Below are 17,085 nucleotides of genomic sequence, written 5' to 3'. Positions count from 1 at the left end.
GAGGCAGTGGAGGCTCTTGCCCACTACAAGGACAGACCATTGGACTACCTGGAGAAGAATGGAGATTAGAGCTTGAATGTCTACTCGATGCGCTCTGATGTTTTTTCTAAGGGATGGTTCCTCGGACCCAGATTAAGCCTACTCCTGGTTCCTGCTCTAAAAAGCATGCTCAATGGAGAATCAGGAATTGGCTGGGAAAAGTCCAGGAATAGTGTAATTAATTACTGTTAATCCATCCATATCTGTGACCATTTACTTTGTGTCCGTCTACCTCTCCTATCTCTAGAGTACATAGAGCGCTATGGAACCAGTCCAGTGTGGTCTGACTACAGGAGGAACCACAAAGGGGGGATTCCCCCTCAGAAGACACGCAAGACCTGCATTGTAGGTGTAACAGAGGTGGTTCTGTAACCTTGCCTGAGACCTGGAGACTTACGGCAGGTCTCTGAGCTATTGCCTAGGCTTTGGGGAGTGCACAGATGATCAGAGGATGTCTACCTTGATGCTGTCTGCTTTGTATCAGGCTATGTAACTCCATATTATTATTATATTCTCCACCGGACAGACATGTGACTGCAACCTCTAATCACTATTTCTGTTTAGTTTTCTTCAGAGAGGAGACAAGATATGTGGGAACCCCTGTCCAATTTGTCAAGACACCAACATCATCCACTATCAGGTTTGGTCTCTCACATTTACTCATGGAATACACACACAATCATTATGAGAGATGGAAAATTGTCAAAGACTTCAGCCACCCTAGTCATAGACTGTTCTCTCTGCTACCGCACAGCAAGCGGTACCGGAGCGCCAAGTCTAGGTCCAAAAGGCTTCTCAACAGCTTCTACCCCCAAGCCATAAGACTCCTGAACAGCTAATCATGGCTACCTCGACTATTTGCACTGCCCCCCAAACCCATCCCCCTCTTTTACGCTGCTGCTACTCTGTTTATTATTTATGCATAGCACTTTAACTCTACCCACATGTACATATTACCTAAATTACCTCGACTAGCCGGTGCCCACGTACATTCACTCTGCACCGGTAGCCCCCCCTGTATATAGCCTCCCTACTGTTATTTAATTTTACTGCTGCTCTTTAGTTATTAGCTTTTATTTTTTCACTTAACACTTTTTTTATTTTACTTAAAAAATAAAATAAAATGCATTGTTGGTTAAGGGCTTGTAAGTAAGCATTTCACTGTAATGTCTACACCTGTTGTATTCGGTGCATGTGGCAAATACATTTTGATTTGAAAATTGGATGGCATTACCTTTGATTTCGTTAGGTTGATTTAACAAGCTATTCAATGTTATGTTTGTAAAGCAATGGACCATTGTCTTCCTGCAGAATGTGAAGCTGCTGCAACAGTTTATCAGTCCATATACAGGATTTTGTATGACCCAACACGGACAGGTAAGATATGTGTTCAATTTATGTAATATGTATACAATTCTATGAATGAATCTGAATCAACCATGCTGAATTCAGCAGGTGTTATCTAAATGCTTGCTGGTTTCATCGAAATAAGTTGTCTTTGATTTGATGAATGATTAATTTACACAGTTGACACAACCAAGAATCTGAGAATCTGCCAATAGTTGATTTAGTGATGAAAACAGTTCTGCATAAAGTAACATCTGGTTCAAGACCAACACTTTTTGTGAGGTTTGAGGTAACCAAAGTGCCACATTTATATTGTTATTCTACATGTTTATCCAGGAGTGTGTCAGAAACAGAAAAAACTACTCAATCAGGCGATTGGTGCTGCAAGAGACCATGGTAAGTTCAGCCTCTGTGACTAAGGAGCAGAATGTTAGAGCAGTACAGTAATAATGAAGAATCAACAATTTTTTGACCAGCGCAGTGCTTCAACAATGCCACCAAAACAGAAACTGCAGTTCTCTACAGTACATATTGTACATATTTCCAGGGCTGCTACCCTTCCAGGTTCCTCAAGTGGACTTCTCAGGGGAGGACTATTCCAACTCCCATGACGCGGTGGGCTCGACCCCTCCTCCCCCCACCATGACCCCTTGGTACCGGTGGTACTACACCATACAGCCAGACGAGACTGAAGTGGCTAAAGTCAAGAAGACCTACAAGGCCTATTTGAAATAGACTAGGGCCTATCAGAAGAGGAATCATGGTGAAATAATTTTTTTGTGTGGATTTAATTTGGGCTTTCTGGAAGTAGTAGAGCCCTATGCAGAAATCTCCCTCTGCCATTTCCTGTTTGCTAAAAATCTAATAGTTTGTCTAATTTCAGTTTGTGACAAAACAACCGCTGTGAAATATATTTTCCATAACCCAAAATATTGTGTTTGAAGCTGGTGTACAAAAATGAAAGTAAAAGACAAAATGAATTTTAAGCACAGGACGCATAGAAATAGCACACATAGAAGAGATCTACCACTTCTTGGAGTTGCTTTCAATGAGAATGGCAGATCTATAACTCACTTCTATGTGAATTTGGTCAGGTAGCTTAAAGTCACAAATTGCAGCTTTAAAACAAGTTATAGAATATTGTGTATGATTTGTTTGTTTTCATGGCAACATATAGCTTTTTTTTATTGATTTTGGGAGTGTGGGAGGGTAGCAGTTACAATCTTGATAAAACATCACTGATTCATTCCAGCCTCTTCTCCTTACAGGCAACAACTAAAAATCTAATTTTGTCACAAGCTTTGCAAACAGGTGTAGGTAGACTAACAGTTAAATGCTTTTGTACGGGCCCTTCCCAACAATGCAGAGAAAAATTGAAAAAAAGAACAAGGAAGAAATAGGAGTAACATTAATTTAGCAATTTCCACGGGGTACCAGTACCAAGTCGATATGCAGAGGTACAAGGTAATTGAAGTAGATAAGTGTATATATAGGTAGAGGTAAAGTGACTAGGCAACAGGACTTATCAGCTCATGAACAGAACATGCTACTATATTTACATTTTAGTCATTTAGCAGACGCTCTTATCCAGAGCGACTTACAGTTAGTGAGTGCATACATTTTTTATTTTTCATACTGGCCCCCCGTGGGAATCGAACCCACAACCCTGGTGTTGCAAACGCCATGCTCTACCAACTGAGCTACATCCCTGCTGGCCATTCCCTCCCCTACCCTGGACGACGCTGGGCCAATTGTGCGCCGCCCCATGGGTCTCCCGGTCACGGCCAGCTACGACAGAGCCTGGATTCGAACCAGGATCTCTAGTGGCACAGCTAGCACTGCGATGCAGTGCCTTAGACCACTGGACGTCCATGAGATAAATCTGTCAAATAATCTGTTCTATGCTCATTGTTTAGTATTCAGAGACAAGTTGTACAATAAAGACATTGTAAGATGCAAAATCCATTTATTGAATTGCCTTATCTGTAGTAAATACTTGATCATACAGGTATCAACATGTTTATTTCAAGTTAATAAGAGCTTGGTTTATACATGTACGAATCCGGTGGTAATGTATTGCCATTATAAACACTTCATCATATTGCCCTTTCTTTCTGTCCCATGGGTGAGACATGCCCACTTGTCCAGTCAAATTCTGAATTCCAAATCACCACCTTTGCCCTATCTTTTCAGATCTACAGGTGTGTAGGGGGGCAAGGTGGCAAATTGGACTAAAAAATGTATGCATCTCATAGGCTGACAGGATAATGTCATACAACAGGGGTGTGTCTCAATAGTTAGCGTGGCTTCCTCTCCACACCTTTCTTCAATCAAACTGATTTGGGAGACAGACTTCAGCCATGAGCTTTATTCAAATAAGTGCTGAACGATCAGGAGCGGAGACAAGGAAGCCACCTTAGACTATCGAGATGCACCCCAGCACTGAGCTGATGACATGGCCAGCTTCAGCAGTAGGTTATATAGCATTACATCTCCTCCTGGGGTCCGTTCGAAATGGCACCCTCTTCCCTACATAGTGCCGTACATTTGACCAGGGCCAATAGTGCTCTGGTGAAAAATTGCACACTATAGGGAATAGAGTGCCAACAGAGCCCTGGTTCTGCAGTAGGTAGGTCACTCCATGACCTTGTGGACCAGGGTCTCCCCCAGTGATTCCAGGTCCTCCTGTTAGTAGTCCTGGAAGTCCCCGCCTATCTGGCTTTACACCACTCCAGCCTATGCTTGGCATTGCGCATGGTGATCTTAGGCTTGTGTGTGGCTGTTTGGCCATGGAAACCCATTTCATGAAGCTCCAGACAAACAGTTATTGTGCGGACGTTGCTGTCAGAAGCAGGTTGGAACTCGGTAGTGTGTGTTGCACGAGGACAGAATTTTTTGCCGCTACAGCACTTGCCGGTCCCGTTCTGTGAGCTTGTGTGGCTTACCACTTCGCGGCTCTGCCGTTGTTGCTCCTAGACGTTTCCACTCCACAATAACAGCACTTACAGTTGACCTGGGCAGCTCTAGCTGAGCAGAAATTTGACTTACTGACTTGTTGGAAAGGTGGCATCCTATGACGGTGCCACGTTGAAAGTCACTGAGCTCTTCAGTACAGGCCATTCTACTGCCAATGTTTGGGCGAGGTTGTGGCAGCTAAAAGATAGCTATTCCTTCTGGAACAAACTGGAGGCAAAACTAGTAGTAAAACGTCAATTTGTTGAAAAGTGTTTTTTATTTAATGTTCAAAGTCCTCGACGGCCACTCTTCAGAGACAAAATACCTGAAAAAAAGAGCACACAAAACGAAAAACATTTAAAGTTACATTCACTTACTTTCTTAGTGCGCTCATACACACCTGTATCTTAAAATAGCTTTCTTATGATGGATTATGGTTAAAATGAATAATTGCGCAGTCGTTTTCGAAAATAAATAAATAAATTACAGCATTTCTTTCGACGTTACTCACCGCAGAACAAATCCAGGAATGTGCTGGAAAGGGGAGGGGCTTGATATTTATACCCTGTGACGTTTTTGACGTCTTACGAGTGTTCTACCATACATTTTCTGGGATTTTCATGGTAACAAAATTGAGTTTTTGGTGACGCGCAGTTGTAGACCGACCTTCATCAAAGAGTTTTCTATCTGTGCCTTCATTGTCCATTAGGACAGAAAGATGTCGCTGCACGTTTTGTACATTCTCTTTTAAATTTAAATCACACCCCAAGTCTATTGTTGCTTATCTAAACACATTTGAATGAGTATTAGTTCTAACTCACAAAATATGGTGCTCGTACTGAGGTATAATATCACATTTGGGTGTAATTTCGATTGTAATATTTTTACAAAATGGCTGCGGTGGAGTCGAGCATGCTGCCTGGCACACTCGCGGACACTATCAAAACCTTGCGTTTAATTTAAAATGATGAAATTAATAATGTACTAAAATTCATAAAATAAATGAATTGAAGTCCAAAAGGAGAGTTTAGCCATGCACCAAAAAAAATAATGTGCTACTTCCCCTTTCACCTGTAAACTTTCAACCCTCAGTTGTGAAAGGCAAAATGGCAGCGTCCATACCAAGCGTTGGAAGGATTTTATGCCGTGTGTCTCCTTTACTTTTACAGAATATTCGGCAGAATAAGGTATTTCACAATTATTTTCTATAGTGCATCATATAAGCAAAAGCTAGGACTTCTGATGTACACATTCAACTACGTTACACAGATAGTCATATCACGAAACAGTGACGGAGCTAACGTTACCGCCGGCTAATAAACACCACTACCCAGTTGCAGCTAGCAACATAGCGAACTACATACCGGTACTCGACTTTGTGCACTGTACATCATCCACTGCAAGCCCAGTAATATGTTTCACATATAACCATAGTATATGCAAACTTATCAGCATCATTGGCTTGTGTACAGTACAGTACACTGTATTTGCAAGTTTTACACTTGATGACTTGACTGACAGTCACTGTATTTGTTTGGTTTCTAGCTTCCAAAGAGGTTACCTGTCAGGCTTTGGACCCAGGCTGTGTTTCCAAGTGTGAAGTCCAGCCTCTCTCTGTGCACTGCAGCCTCACCTGAGATCCCCAGTGATGCTGCTGAGGCAGTGGAGGCTCTTGCCCGCTACAAGGACAGACCATGGGACTACCTGGAGAGCGAAGGTATGGAGATTAGAGATTGTATGTATTTTCTATGCACTCTGCTGTTTTCTAAGGGATGGTTCCTCGGACCCAGATTAAGCCTACTCCAGGTTCCTGCTCTAAAAGGCATGCTCAATGGATAATCAGGAATTGTCTGGGAAAAGTCCAGGAATAGTGTAATTAATTACTGTTAATCCATCCATATCTGTGACCATTTACTTTGTGTCCGTCTACCTCTCCTATCTCTAGAGTACATAGAGCGCTATGGAACCAGTCCAGTGTGGTCTGACTACAGGAGGAACCACAAAGGGGGGATTCCCCCTCAGAAGACACGCAAGACCTGCATTGTAGGTGTAACAGAGGTGGTTCTGTAACCTTGCCTGAGACCTGGAGACTTGCGGCAGGTCTCTGAGCTATTGCCTAGGCTTTGGGGAGTGCACAGATGATCAGAGGATGTCTACCTTGATGCTGTCTGCTTTGTATTAGGCTATGTAACTCCATATTATTATTATATTCTCCACCGGACAGACATGTGACTGCAACCTCTAATCACTATTTCTGTTTTGTTTTCTTCAGAGAGGAGACAAGATATGTGGGAACCCCTGTCCAATTTGTCGAGACACCAACATCATCATCCACTATCAGGTTTGGTCTCTCACATTTACTCATGGAATACACACACAGCCATTATGAGAGATGGAAAATTGGATGGCATTACCTTTGATTTCGTTAAGTTGATTTAACAAGCTATTCAATGTTATGTTTGTAAAGCAATGGACCATTGTCTTCCTGCAGAATGTGAAGCTGCTGCAACAGTTTATCAGTCCATATACAGGCATTTTGTATGACCCCACACGGACAGGTAAGATATTAGTTCAATATATGTATACAATTCTATGAATGAATCTGAATCAACCATGCTGAATTCAGCAGGTGTTATCTAAATGCTTGCTGGTTTAATAAATGCTTGCTGGTTTAATATGTTTCATCGAAATAAGTTGTCTTTGATTTGATGAATGATTAATTTACACAGTTGACACAACCAAGAATCTGAGAATCTGCCAATAGTTGTTTTAGTGATAAACAGTTCTGCATAAAGTAACATCTGGTTCAAGACCAACACTTTTTGTGAGGTTTGAGGTAACCAAAGTGCCACATTTATATTGTTATTCTAAATTTTTATCCAGGAGTGTGTCAGAAACAGCAAAAACAACTCAATCAGGCGATTGGCGCTGCAAGAGACCATGGTAAGTTCAGCCTCTGTAACTAAGGAGGAGAATGTTAGAGCAGTACAGTAATAATGAAGAATAAAACATTTTTTGACCAGTGCAGTGCTTCAACAATGCCACCAAAACAGAAACTGCAGTTCTCTACAGTACATAAATATTGTCCATATTTCCAGGGCTGCTACCCTTCCAGGTTCCTCATGTGGACTTCTCAGGGGAGGACTACTCAAACTCCCATGATGCAGTGGGCTCGACCCCTCCTCCCCCCACCATGACCCCTTGGTACTGGTGGTACCACACCATACAGCCAGACGAGACTGAAGTGGCTAAAGTCAAGAAGACCTACAAGGCCTATTTGAAATAGACTAGGGCCTATCAGAGGAATAGTTTGTCTAATTTCAGTTTGTGACAAAACAAGCAAGTATAGTGTAAAGAATCATTGTACCATCTAAACAACAGTGTGAAATATATTTTCCATAACCAAAAATCTTGTATTTTAAGATGGTGTACAAAAATGAAAGTAAAATATGCAAAAAGTTAACTTAAGCATAGAAATAGCACACATAGAACATATCTACTGCTTCTTGGAATTGCTTTCAATGAGAATGACAGATATACAACTCACTTGTGTGAATTTGGTTGGGTCGCCCTAAAAGTTACATATTACAGTTTTAAAACAAGTTATAAAATAGCTTTTTTTTTTATTGCTTTTGGGAGTGTGGGAGAGTAGCAGTTGCAATTTTGCTAAAACACGTCACAGGGCCTCCCGAGTGGCGCAGTGGTCTAAGGCTGTGCCACTAGAGATCTTGGTTCGAGTCCAGGCTCTGTCGCAGCCGGCCGCGACCGGGAGAACCATGGGGTGGCGCCGCGTCATCCAGGGTAGGGGAGGGATGTTCTTGTCCCATCGCAGTGCCAGGTGTACGGTGTTTCCTCCGGCACATTGGTGCAGCAGGCTTCCGGGTTAAGCGGGCACTGTGTCAAGAAGCAGTGCGGCTATGTTGGGTTGTGTTTCGGACGACTCTCGACCTTCGCCTCTCCCATGTCTGTACGGGAGTTGCAGCGATTGGACAAGACCGTAACTACCAATTGGATACCACGAAATTGGGGAGAAAAAGGGGGTAAAATACCAACAACAAAAAAAAACAGATCACTGATTCATTCCAGCCCCTTCTCCTCACAGGCTACAACTTAAAATGTAATTGTATTTGTCACATGCTTTGTATACAACAGGTGTAGACGAACAGTGAAATGCTTACTTAAGGGCCCTTCCCAACAATGCAGAGAAAAATAGGAGTAACATTACCTTTGCTATATACACGGGGTACCAGTACCGAGTCAATATGTAGAGGTACTTGAAGTAGATAAGTGTATATATAGGTAGAGGTAAAGTAACTAGGCAACAGGATGACTTATCAGCTCTTGAACAGTACATGCTACTATATGGACAGTCCATGAGATAAATCTGTCTAATAATCTATGCTCATTGTTTAGTATTCAGAGACAAGTTGTACAATAAAGACATTGTAAGATGCAAAATCCATTTATTGAATTGCCTTTTTATCTGTAGTAAAGACTTGATCATACAGGTATCAACATGTTTATTCCCAGTTAATAAGAGCCGGTTTCTACATGTATGAATCCAGTGGTAATGTACTGCCATTTCCTCTCTATAATATAAATACTTCAGCATATTGCTCAGCATATTGCTCTTTCTTTCTGTCACATGGGTGAGACTTGTCCAGTCAAATTCTGAATCCCAAATCACCCCCTTGCCCCATCTTTTCAGATCTACAGGTGTGTGTAGGGGGGCAAGGTGGCAATTTGGACGTACGCATCTCATAGGCCGAGAGGATACTGCAGTACACCAGGGGTGTCTCAATAGTCTTAACGTGGTTTTCTCTCCACACCTTTCTTCGATCAAACTGATTTGGGAGACAGACTTCAGCCATGATGCTTATCCAAATAAGTGCTGAACGATCAGGAGCGGAGACGAGGAAGCCACCTTAGACTATCGAGATGCACCCCAGCATTGAGCTGATGACATGGCCAGCTTCAGCAGTAGGTTATATTGCATTACATTTCCTCCTGGGGTCTGTTCGAAATGGCACCCTATTCCCTACATAGTGCAGTACATTTGACCAGGGCCAATAGTGCTCTGGTGAAAAGTAGCACACTATAGGGAATAGAGTGCCAACAGCGCCCTGGTTCTGCAGTAGGTAGGTCACTCCTTGACCTTGTGGACCAGGGTCTCCCCCAGTGATTCCAGGACCTCGCGTTTGTAGTCCTCGAAGTCCCCGTCTATCTGGTTGACGGACCGGTCCTCCACCACCCACAGCTGACAGGCTGTCTCAGTGATCAGCCGGGCATCGTGGCTCACGATGATCACCGCTATGGAGGGACAAAAGCAGGGAATGAACATGTGACATTACCATAAGATATGAGACACACTGTCAGAAGAGTCTACCAAAAGGCACTATCAGCAGCATGCTAATTATGCGTTTGATGTTGACAGCCATTTTATTTATGCCACCACCACTGTTCCCTCTAAGCTACATGCAGCTCCCCCGGGACTGGCGCGCAGAAGAAATATCACCACGCGCAGAGAAGCACGAGATTGAACATTATCAACGTTTCCATCTACTGTGCAAATTGTGTTCAAATCAACACAATATTAGCCACTTTCAACGCAACATACCGAAACAAAACGAACAATGCAATAGATTTTCTTGTACATTGGAGTAGGATTCTATTGCATTGACAGGCACGATTCAGACCCATACTCTACACAGACCAGTGCGCCATAACCAATCAGAGCTGCAGTATCCCTATATGCAAATAGACCATTGCCATATATGGATCTGTGCCATTTACTTTGAACTGGACTGTGTTTACAGCACGAGTGGTCGCGAGTAGATGCGCTTGTTTTGAGATCAAAGCAAGAGCTGCATGTAGCCAGGTGTGTACATTTGTTCATATTCTTTGCTACCGAGTTATTAGCCCAGTTATAACTAATTTCAAGTCAGCGATGGGGGAGTGGTTTCTTCCTACAAGAGCACAAAAGTGTGCATTTCTAGCCATCTTTGAAAAGCAAGTCAGGGAAAGAGCTTTTTTCTGTGTTATATTTTGAGACAGGCTTGAATAAGCTAAGTAGAAGCCAATCGGCAGAGGGTAGCATAATTTGACTGATTCTCTGTAATAATGGTATGGTAATAATAATGAATTTTACACTGAACAAAAATATAAAACGCAACATGTTTCATGAGATGAAATAAAATATCCCAGAAATGTTCCATACGCACAAAAAGCTTATTCTCACAAATTAGTTTACAACCCTGTTAGTGAGCATCTCCCCTTTGCCAAGATAATCCATCCACCTGACAAGTGTGGCATATCAAGAAGCGGATTAAACAGCATTATCATTACACATGGGCGGCAGGTAGCTTAGTGGTTAAGAGCGTTGTGCCAGTAACCGAAAGGTCGCTGGTTCTAATCCCCGAGCTGACTAGGTGAAAAATCTGTCGATGTGCCCTTGAGCAAGGCACTTAACCCTAATTGCTCCTGTAAGTCGCTCTGGATAAGAGCGTCTGCTAAAATGACTAAAATGTAAATGTAAACATGTGCACCTTGTGCTGGGGACAATAAAAAGCCACTAAAATGTGCAGTTTTGTCACACAACACAATGCCACAGATGTCTCAAGTTTTGAGGGAGTGTGTAATTGGCATGCTGAATGCATGAATGTCCGCCTGAGCTGTTGCCAGAAAATGGAATGTTAATTTCTCTACCATAAGCTGCCTCCAACGTTGTTTTAAAGAATTTGGCAGTACGTCCAACCGGTCTCACAACCGCAACCGCAGACCACGTGTATGGTGTCGTGTGGGCGAGCGGTTTGCTCATGTCAACGATGTGAAGAGTGTGCCCCATGGTAGCGGTGGGTTATGGTATGGGCAGGCATAAGCTACGGACAATGAACACGATTGCAATTTGAATGCACAGAGATACCCCTGTAGCTCAGTTGGTAGAGCATGGCGCTTGCAACACCAGGGTTGTGGGTTCATTTCCCACAGGGGGCCAGTATGAAAAATGTATGCACTCACTAACTGTAAGTCGCTCTGGATAAGAGCGTCTGCTAAATTACTAAAATATAAATGTAATACAGTGACGAGATCCTGAGGCCCATTGTCGTGCCATTCATCCGCCACCATCACCTCATGTTTCAGAATGCTAATGCATGGCCCCATGTCGCAAGAATCTGTACACAATTCCTGGAAGCTGAAAATATCCCAGTTATTCCATGGCCTGCATACTCACCAGATGTCACCCATTGAGCATGTTTGGAATGCTCTGGATCGACGTGTACGACAGCGTGTTCCAGTTCCCGCGAATATCCAGTAACTTCACACAGCCATTGAAGAAGAGTGGGACAACATTCCATAGGCCTCAATCAACAGCCTGATCAACTCTATGCAAAGGAAATGTGTCCGGCTGCATGAGGCCACACCAGATACTAACTGGTTTTCTTATCCACGTCCCTACCTTTTAAAAAATGTATCTGTGACCAACAGCTGCATATATGTATTCCCAGTCATGTGATATCCATAGATGAGGGCCTAATGAATTCATTTCAATTGACTGATTTCCTAATATGAAATGTAACTCAGTAAAACCTTTTAAATTGTTGCATGTTGCATTTATATTTTTTGTTCAGTATATTTTGTAAAGTTGTTTCTTGCATCAAACAACAACATTTTCAGTCACCTTCTCTGAAGGACAAGTGGATAAATAGGTTAATGTCAATCCCTACATGTTTTTTTCCAAACGTCTAATGGAATGTAGGCCTACATTGAACAACACACATTTACTGCTACTGTAGGCTGATATTATGCGTTATGATCAAATAGCCACAGTAGCCTACTTGGCCACTGTTATAGCTAACTTGAAGCAGGTACAGCCTCAGAGTTCACAGTAAACGCGTGCCAGAAGTTGCACAGAATATTTACAACGTTTAAGTTTGCACTAAGCAGACCTGAAATTTGCTCAGTGCCGAAAACAAGTAGAGGGAACACTGAGGCTACTTTCTGATCCTACATTTAAACAAAAATAAACCCTCAATAACAAACAGTCTCTTATATTTGTGTACATACAGTTGAAGTCGGAAGTTTACATACACTTAGGTTGGAGTCATTAAAACTCGTTTTTCAACCACTCCACAAATGTCTTGTTAACAAACTATAGTTTTGGCAAGTCGGTTAGGACATCTACTTTGTGCATGACACAAGTAATTTTTCCAACAATTGTTTACAGACCGATTATTTCACATAATTCACTGTATCACAATTCCAGTGGGTCAGAAGTTTACATACACTAAGTTGACTGTGCCTTTAAACAGCTTGGAAAATTCCAGAAAATGTAATGGCTTTAGAAGCTTCTGATAGGCTAATTGACATCATTTGAGTCAATGGGAGGTGTACCTGTGGATGTATTTCAAGACCTACCTTCAAACCCAGTGCCTCTTTGCTTGACATCATGGGAAAATCAAAAGAAATCAGCCAAGACCTCAGAAAAACTATTGTAGACCTCCACACGTCTGGTTCATCCTTGGGAGCAATTTCCTAACGCCTGAAGCTACCACGTTCATCTGTACAAACAATAGTACGCAAGTATAAACACCATGGGACCCGGCAGCCGTCATACCGCTCAGGAAGGAGATGCGTTCTGTCTCCTAGAGATGAACGTACTTTGGTGCGAAAAGTGCAAATAAATCCCAGAACAACAGCAAAGGACCTTGTGAAGATGCTGGAGGAAACAGGCACAAAAGTATCTATATCCACAGTAAAACGAGTCCTATATCGACATAACCTGAAAGGCTGCTCAGCAAGGAAGAAGCCACTGCTCCAAAACCGCCATATAAAAAGCCAGACTACGGTTTGCAAGTGCACATGGGATAAAGATCGTACTTTTTTGAGAAATGTCCTCTGGTCTGATGAAACACAAATAGAACTGTTTGGCCATAATGACCATCGCTATATTTGGAGGAAAAAGGGGGACCTTGCAAGCCGAACACCACAATCCCAACCGTGAAGCACAGGGGTGGCAGCATCATGCTGTGGGGCTGCTTTGCTGCAGGAGGGACTGGTGCACTTCACAAAATAGATGGCATCATGAGGAAGGAAAATTATGTGGATATATTGAAGCAACATCTCAACACATCAGTCAGGAAGTTAAAGCTTGGTCGCAAATGGGTCTTCCAAATGGACAATGACCCCAAGCATACTTCCAAAGTTGTGGCAAAATTGGTTAAGGACAACAAAGTCAAGGTATTGGAGTGGCCATCACAAAGCCCTGACCTCAATCCTATAGAAAATGTGTGGGCAGAACTGAAAAAGCATGTGCGAGCAAGGAGGCCTACAAACCTGACTCCGTTACACCAGCTCTGTCAGGAGGAATGGGCCAAAATTCACCCAAGTTATTGTGGGAAGCTTGTGAAAGGCTATCCGAAACGTTTGACCCAAGTTAAACAATTTAAAGGCAATGCTACCAAATACTAATTGAGTGCATGTAAACTTCTGACCCACTGGGAATGTGATAAAGAAATAAAAGCTGAAATAAATCATTCTCTCTACTATTATTCTGACATTTCACATTCTTAAAATAAAGTGGTGATCCTAACTGACCTAACACAGGGAATTTCCTAGGATTAAATGTCAGGAATTGTGAAAAACTGAGTTTAAATGTATTTCGCTAAGGTGTATGTAAACTTCCGACTTCAACTGTACCTCCTTTGTACTCGTTGATAGCTTCTGATAAGGCATCGATCGACTCAATGTCCAGGTTGTTAGTAGGCTCATCCAGGATGAGAACGTCAGGTTGCCGACAGGCCAGCTCAGCGAACACCACTCTGGCTTTCTGACCACCTGGATGGAGAGGAACATAGAGAGGACATTTAAAAGAACAGATTGACAATGGATGATGGTGTGTGTGTTTGCGCATGTGTGTGCGTGCATGTTTCTAATCCTAACCTGATAGCTTGGAGATCTGGATGGTGTGTGCATGGCTCTCCAGTCCGAAGCGGCCCAGACACTTCCTGCTGTCCTGGTAGGGCAGGTTGAAGTTCCTCTGGAGGTACTCTGTAGCTGCCTCCTCCATGTTCAGCTGGTCAGCATACTGCTGGTTGAAGAAGCCCACCTTCAGCCGATGGTTCTTTCTCATCTCCCCCTTGGTCTGAAAGGCAAATCAACACATTTAGTTTGACACACAGTTACACCCATCAGTGCAGAAACAGATACCGTATTTGTATAGATATTACTGTTGTTTTTGTTTGGAGGCAAACTCACCGGATTTAACCTGCCAGTGAGAAGTAGTAGTAGGGTACTCTTCCCGACTCCATTGGGTCCAACAATACAAACTGAACAAGGATAAAAGCTATGAGGTATAGTATGGAGGCAAATGAACATGTCCCAGGTTTTCAAACAGAAACAATTTCTACTTACTTCTAGTCTCCATGTCGATACCAAAGTCCACATTCTTGAAGAGGGGTTTGTGTCCCTCAAAGGCAAAGTCCACACCTGAGACAGACAGAGAGCGGAGGGTTAACAGGGATACACAAAGAGTGAGAGAGGAAGAGGAAAAAAGAGAGAGGGACAACTCACTGTGCAGTCCGAGGATGGGAGGAGAGAGAGAAGGGGGGTTGGGGAAGGTGAATTTGACAGTGTACTCTTTGGGTCGTTTGAGCAGCTCTGTTGCTTCCTGACTCTCCTCTTCCACTCCTCCCTTCTTCTTTCCCTTCGCCTGCTTCCTGGTCAGGACCTCCTTAGTCTGCTTCTCCTAGAGACAGAGACAGAAAACAGTGGATGATAGGAGAAGTACAGAGAGACTGACAGACACAGACAGATCCAGGTAGAACAATGTCTAAACAGAGGTAGCTGAACTAAACTTACGGCCTGTTTGGTGGACTTCCCTCCAGCCTTGAGATCCTTGAGCTTCTTCTCCTGCTTGTCGTACTGTTTCTGGAGCTCCTTCTGCTTCTGGACGTACATCTTCTTAAACGTCACTGAGACGGAGAGAGAAACACATTTGACATTTTAGTAATTTAGCAGACACTCGTATCCAGATAGTAATTTAGCAGACACTCGTATCCAGATTAAGCAACAGTTACTGCATTCATCTTAAGATAGCTAGGTGAGACATATCTCCGTCATAAATAACCACATCTCAGTCATAGTAAGTACATTTTTCCTCAATAAAGTAGTTAAACAAAGTCAGTGCCAGCGGGAAAAGACAAGTGCGAGGGTTAGATGCCCCTAGCTAGCAAAAGACAGTACAAGACAACAACTGATTATGACAAAAACATGTCACTTTGCTACTCCTGGAGAGATTAGATACAGTGCATTTGGAAAGTATTCAGACCCCTAGATTTTTTCCACATTTTGCTATGTTACAGCCTTATTCTAAAATGTTTATCAATCTACACACAATAACCCAGAATGACAAAGCGAAAACAGGTTTTTAGAATTTTTAGCACATAAAAAAAAAAACTAAAACAGAAATACCTTATTTACATAAGTATTCAGACCCTTTGCTATGAGATTCAATTTAGCTCAGGTGCATCCTGTTTCCATTGAGCATCCTTGAGATGTTTCTACAACTTGATCGGAGTCCACCTGTGGTAAATTCAATTGATTGGACATGATTTGGAAAGGCACAAATGTTTTGGTACACTTCCCCAGAGTTGACTGTGCATGTCAGAGCAAACACCAAGCCATGAGGTCGAAGGAATTGTCCGTAGAGCTCCGAGACAGGATTGTATCGAGGCACAGATCTGGGGAAGTGTACCAAAACATTTCTGCAGCATTGAAGGTCCCAAAGAACACATTGAACTACATCATTCTTAAATGGAAGAAGTTTGGAACCACCAAGACTTCCTAGAGCTGGCCGCCCAGCCAAACTGAGCAATTGGGGGAGAAGGGCCTTGGTCAGGGAGGTGACCAAGAACCAGATGGTAACTCCGACAGAGCTCCAGAGTTCCTCTGTGGAGATGGTTGTCCTTCTGGAAGTTTCTCCCATCTCTGCAGTACTCTACCAATCAGGCCTTTATGGTAGAGTGGCCAGATGGAAGCCACTCCTCAGTAAAAGGCACATGACAGTCCGCTTGGAGTTTGCCAAAAGGCACCTAAAGACTCTCAGACCATGAGAAACAAGATTCTATGGTCTGATGAAACTGAGATTGAACTCTTTGGCCTGAATGCCAAGCGTCACGTCTGGAGGAAACCTGGCACCATCCCTACGGTGTAGCATGGTGGTGGCAGCATCATGCTGTGGGGATGTTTTTCAGCGGCAGGGACTGGGAGACTAGGCAGGATCGAGGGAAAGATGACAAAGCAAAGTACAGAGAGATCCTTGATGAAAACCTGCTCCAGAGCGCTCAGGACCTCAGACTGGGGCGAAGGTTCACCTTCTAACAGGACAACGACCCTAAGCACACAGCCAACACAACGTAGGAGTGACTTCGGAACAAGTCTCTGGATTTCCTGAATGGCCCAGTCAGAGCCTGGACTTTAACCCAATCTCTGGAGAGACCTGAAAATAGCTGTGCAGAGACGCTCCCCATCCAACCTGACAGAGCTTGAGAGGATCTGCAGAGAAGAATGGGAGAAACTCCCCAAATACAGGTGTGCCTAGCTTGTAGCGTCATACCCAAGAAGACTCGAGGCTGTAATCTCTGCCAAAGGTGCTTCAACAAAGTACTGAGTAAAGGGTCTGAATACTTATGTAAATGTACTATTTCCGATTTTTATTTGTAATAAACCTGCAAAAACTTTTTTTTA

At 43.0% G+C, this 17,085-nt stretch overlaps 3 protein-coding genes across 6 annotated transcripts in view; 2 read left to right on the top strand and 1 right to left on the bottom strand.

Moving 5' to 3' along the window:
• Positions 1–237: 237 nt before the first annotated feature.
• Positions 238–4,868, top strand: LOC311131963 (small ribosomal subunit protein mS40-like; the record flags this gene model as incomplete). Its single annotated transcript, XM_084165090.1, is given in 6 exon segments — positions 238–384; positions 614–679; positions 1,351–1,393; positions 1,396–1,416; positions 1,723–1,782; positions 1,934–4,868. Coding segments are annotated over 6 exon segments (525 nt in total), but the record flags the coding sequence as incomplete, so codon positions are not given.
• Positions 4,869–5,364: 496 nt separating this feature from the next.
• On the top strand, positions 5,365–8,957 carry LOC311131958 (small ribosomal subunit protein mS40-like). The gene is made up of 7 exons (XM_084165082.1): positions 5,365–5,528; positions 5,887–6,058; positions 6,287–6,384; positions 6,614–6,682; positions 6,833–6,899; positions 7,225–7,284; positions 7,440–8,957. The coding sequence occupies exons 1-7, from the start codon at positions 5,448–5,450 to the stop codon at positions 7,625–7,627; spliced, it is 735 nt and encodes a 244-aa protein (XP_084021208.1). The 5' UTR covers positions 5,365–5,447; the 3' UTR covers positions 7,628–8,957.
• LOC311131951 (ATP-binding cassette sub-family F member 1-like) overlaps positions 8,791–17,085 on the bottom strand; it is a 25,204-nt gene continuing 16,909 nt past the window's right edge. For 2 of the 4 annotated variants that reach the window (XM_084165067.1, XM_084165069.1), the window contains 8 exons: positions 15,199–15,311; positions 14,911–15,085; positions 14,752–14,826; positions 14,596–14,666; positions 14,281–14,482; positions 14,038–14,175; positions 9,475–9,651; positions 8,791–9,379 (listed from right to left, as the gene is read on the bottom strand). In XM_084165067.1, the coding sequence (XP_084021193.1) occupies positions 9,485–9,651; positions 14,038–14,175; positions 14,281–14,482; positions 14,596–14,666; positions 14,752–14,826; positions 14,911–15,085; positions 15,199–15,311 (941 nt within the window). In that variant the 3' untranslated portion in view covers positions 8,791–9,379; positions 9,475–9,484. Of the gene's footprint in view, positions 9,652–14,037; positions 14,176–14,280; positions 14,483–14,595; positions 14,667–14,751; positions 14,827–14,910; positions 15,086–15,198; positions 15,312–17,085 lie in introns of all 4 variants that reach the window. The other 2 variants (XM_084165066.1, XM_084165068.1) reach the window with 1 other exon arrangement.

The sequence above is a fragment of the Coregonus lavaretus genome (assembly GCF_964263955.1).
Source record: "Coregonus lavaretus genome assembly, chromosome: 7".
NCBI classification, from domain to species: domain Eukaryota; kingdom Metazoa; phylum Chordata; class Actinopteri; order Salmoniformes; family Salmonidae; genus Coregonus; species Coregonus lavaretus.
The sequence above is the reverse complement of the archived record's forward strand: the minus strand, read 5'-3'. Positions and strand labels throughout refer to the sequence as shown.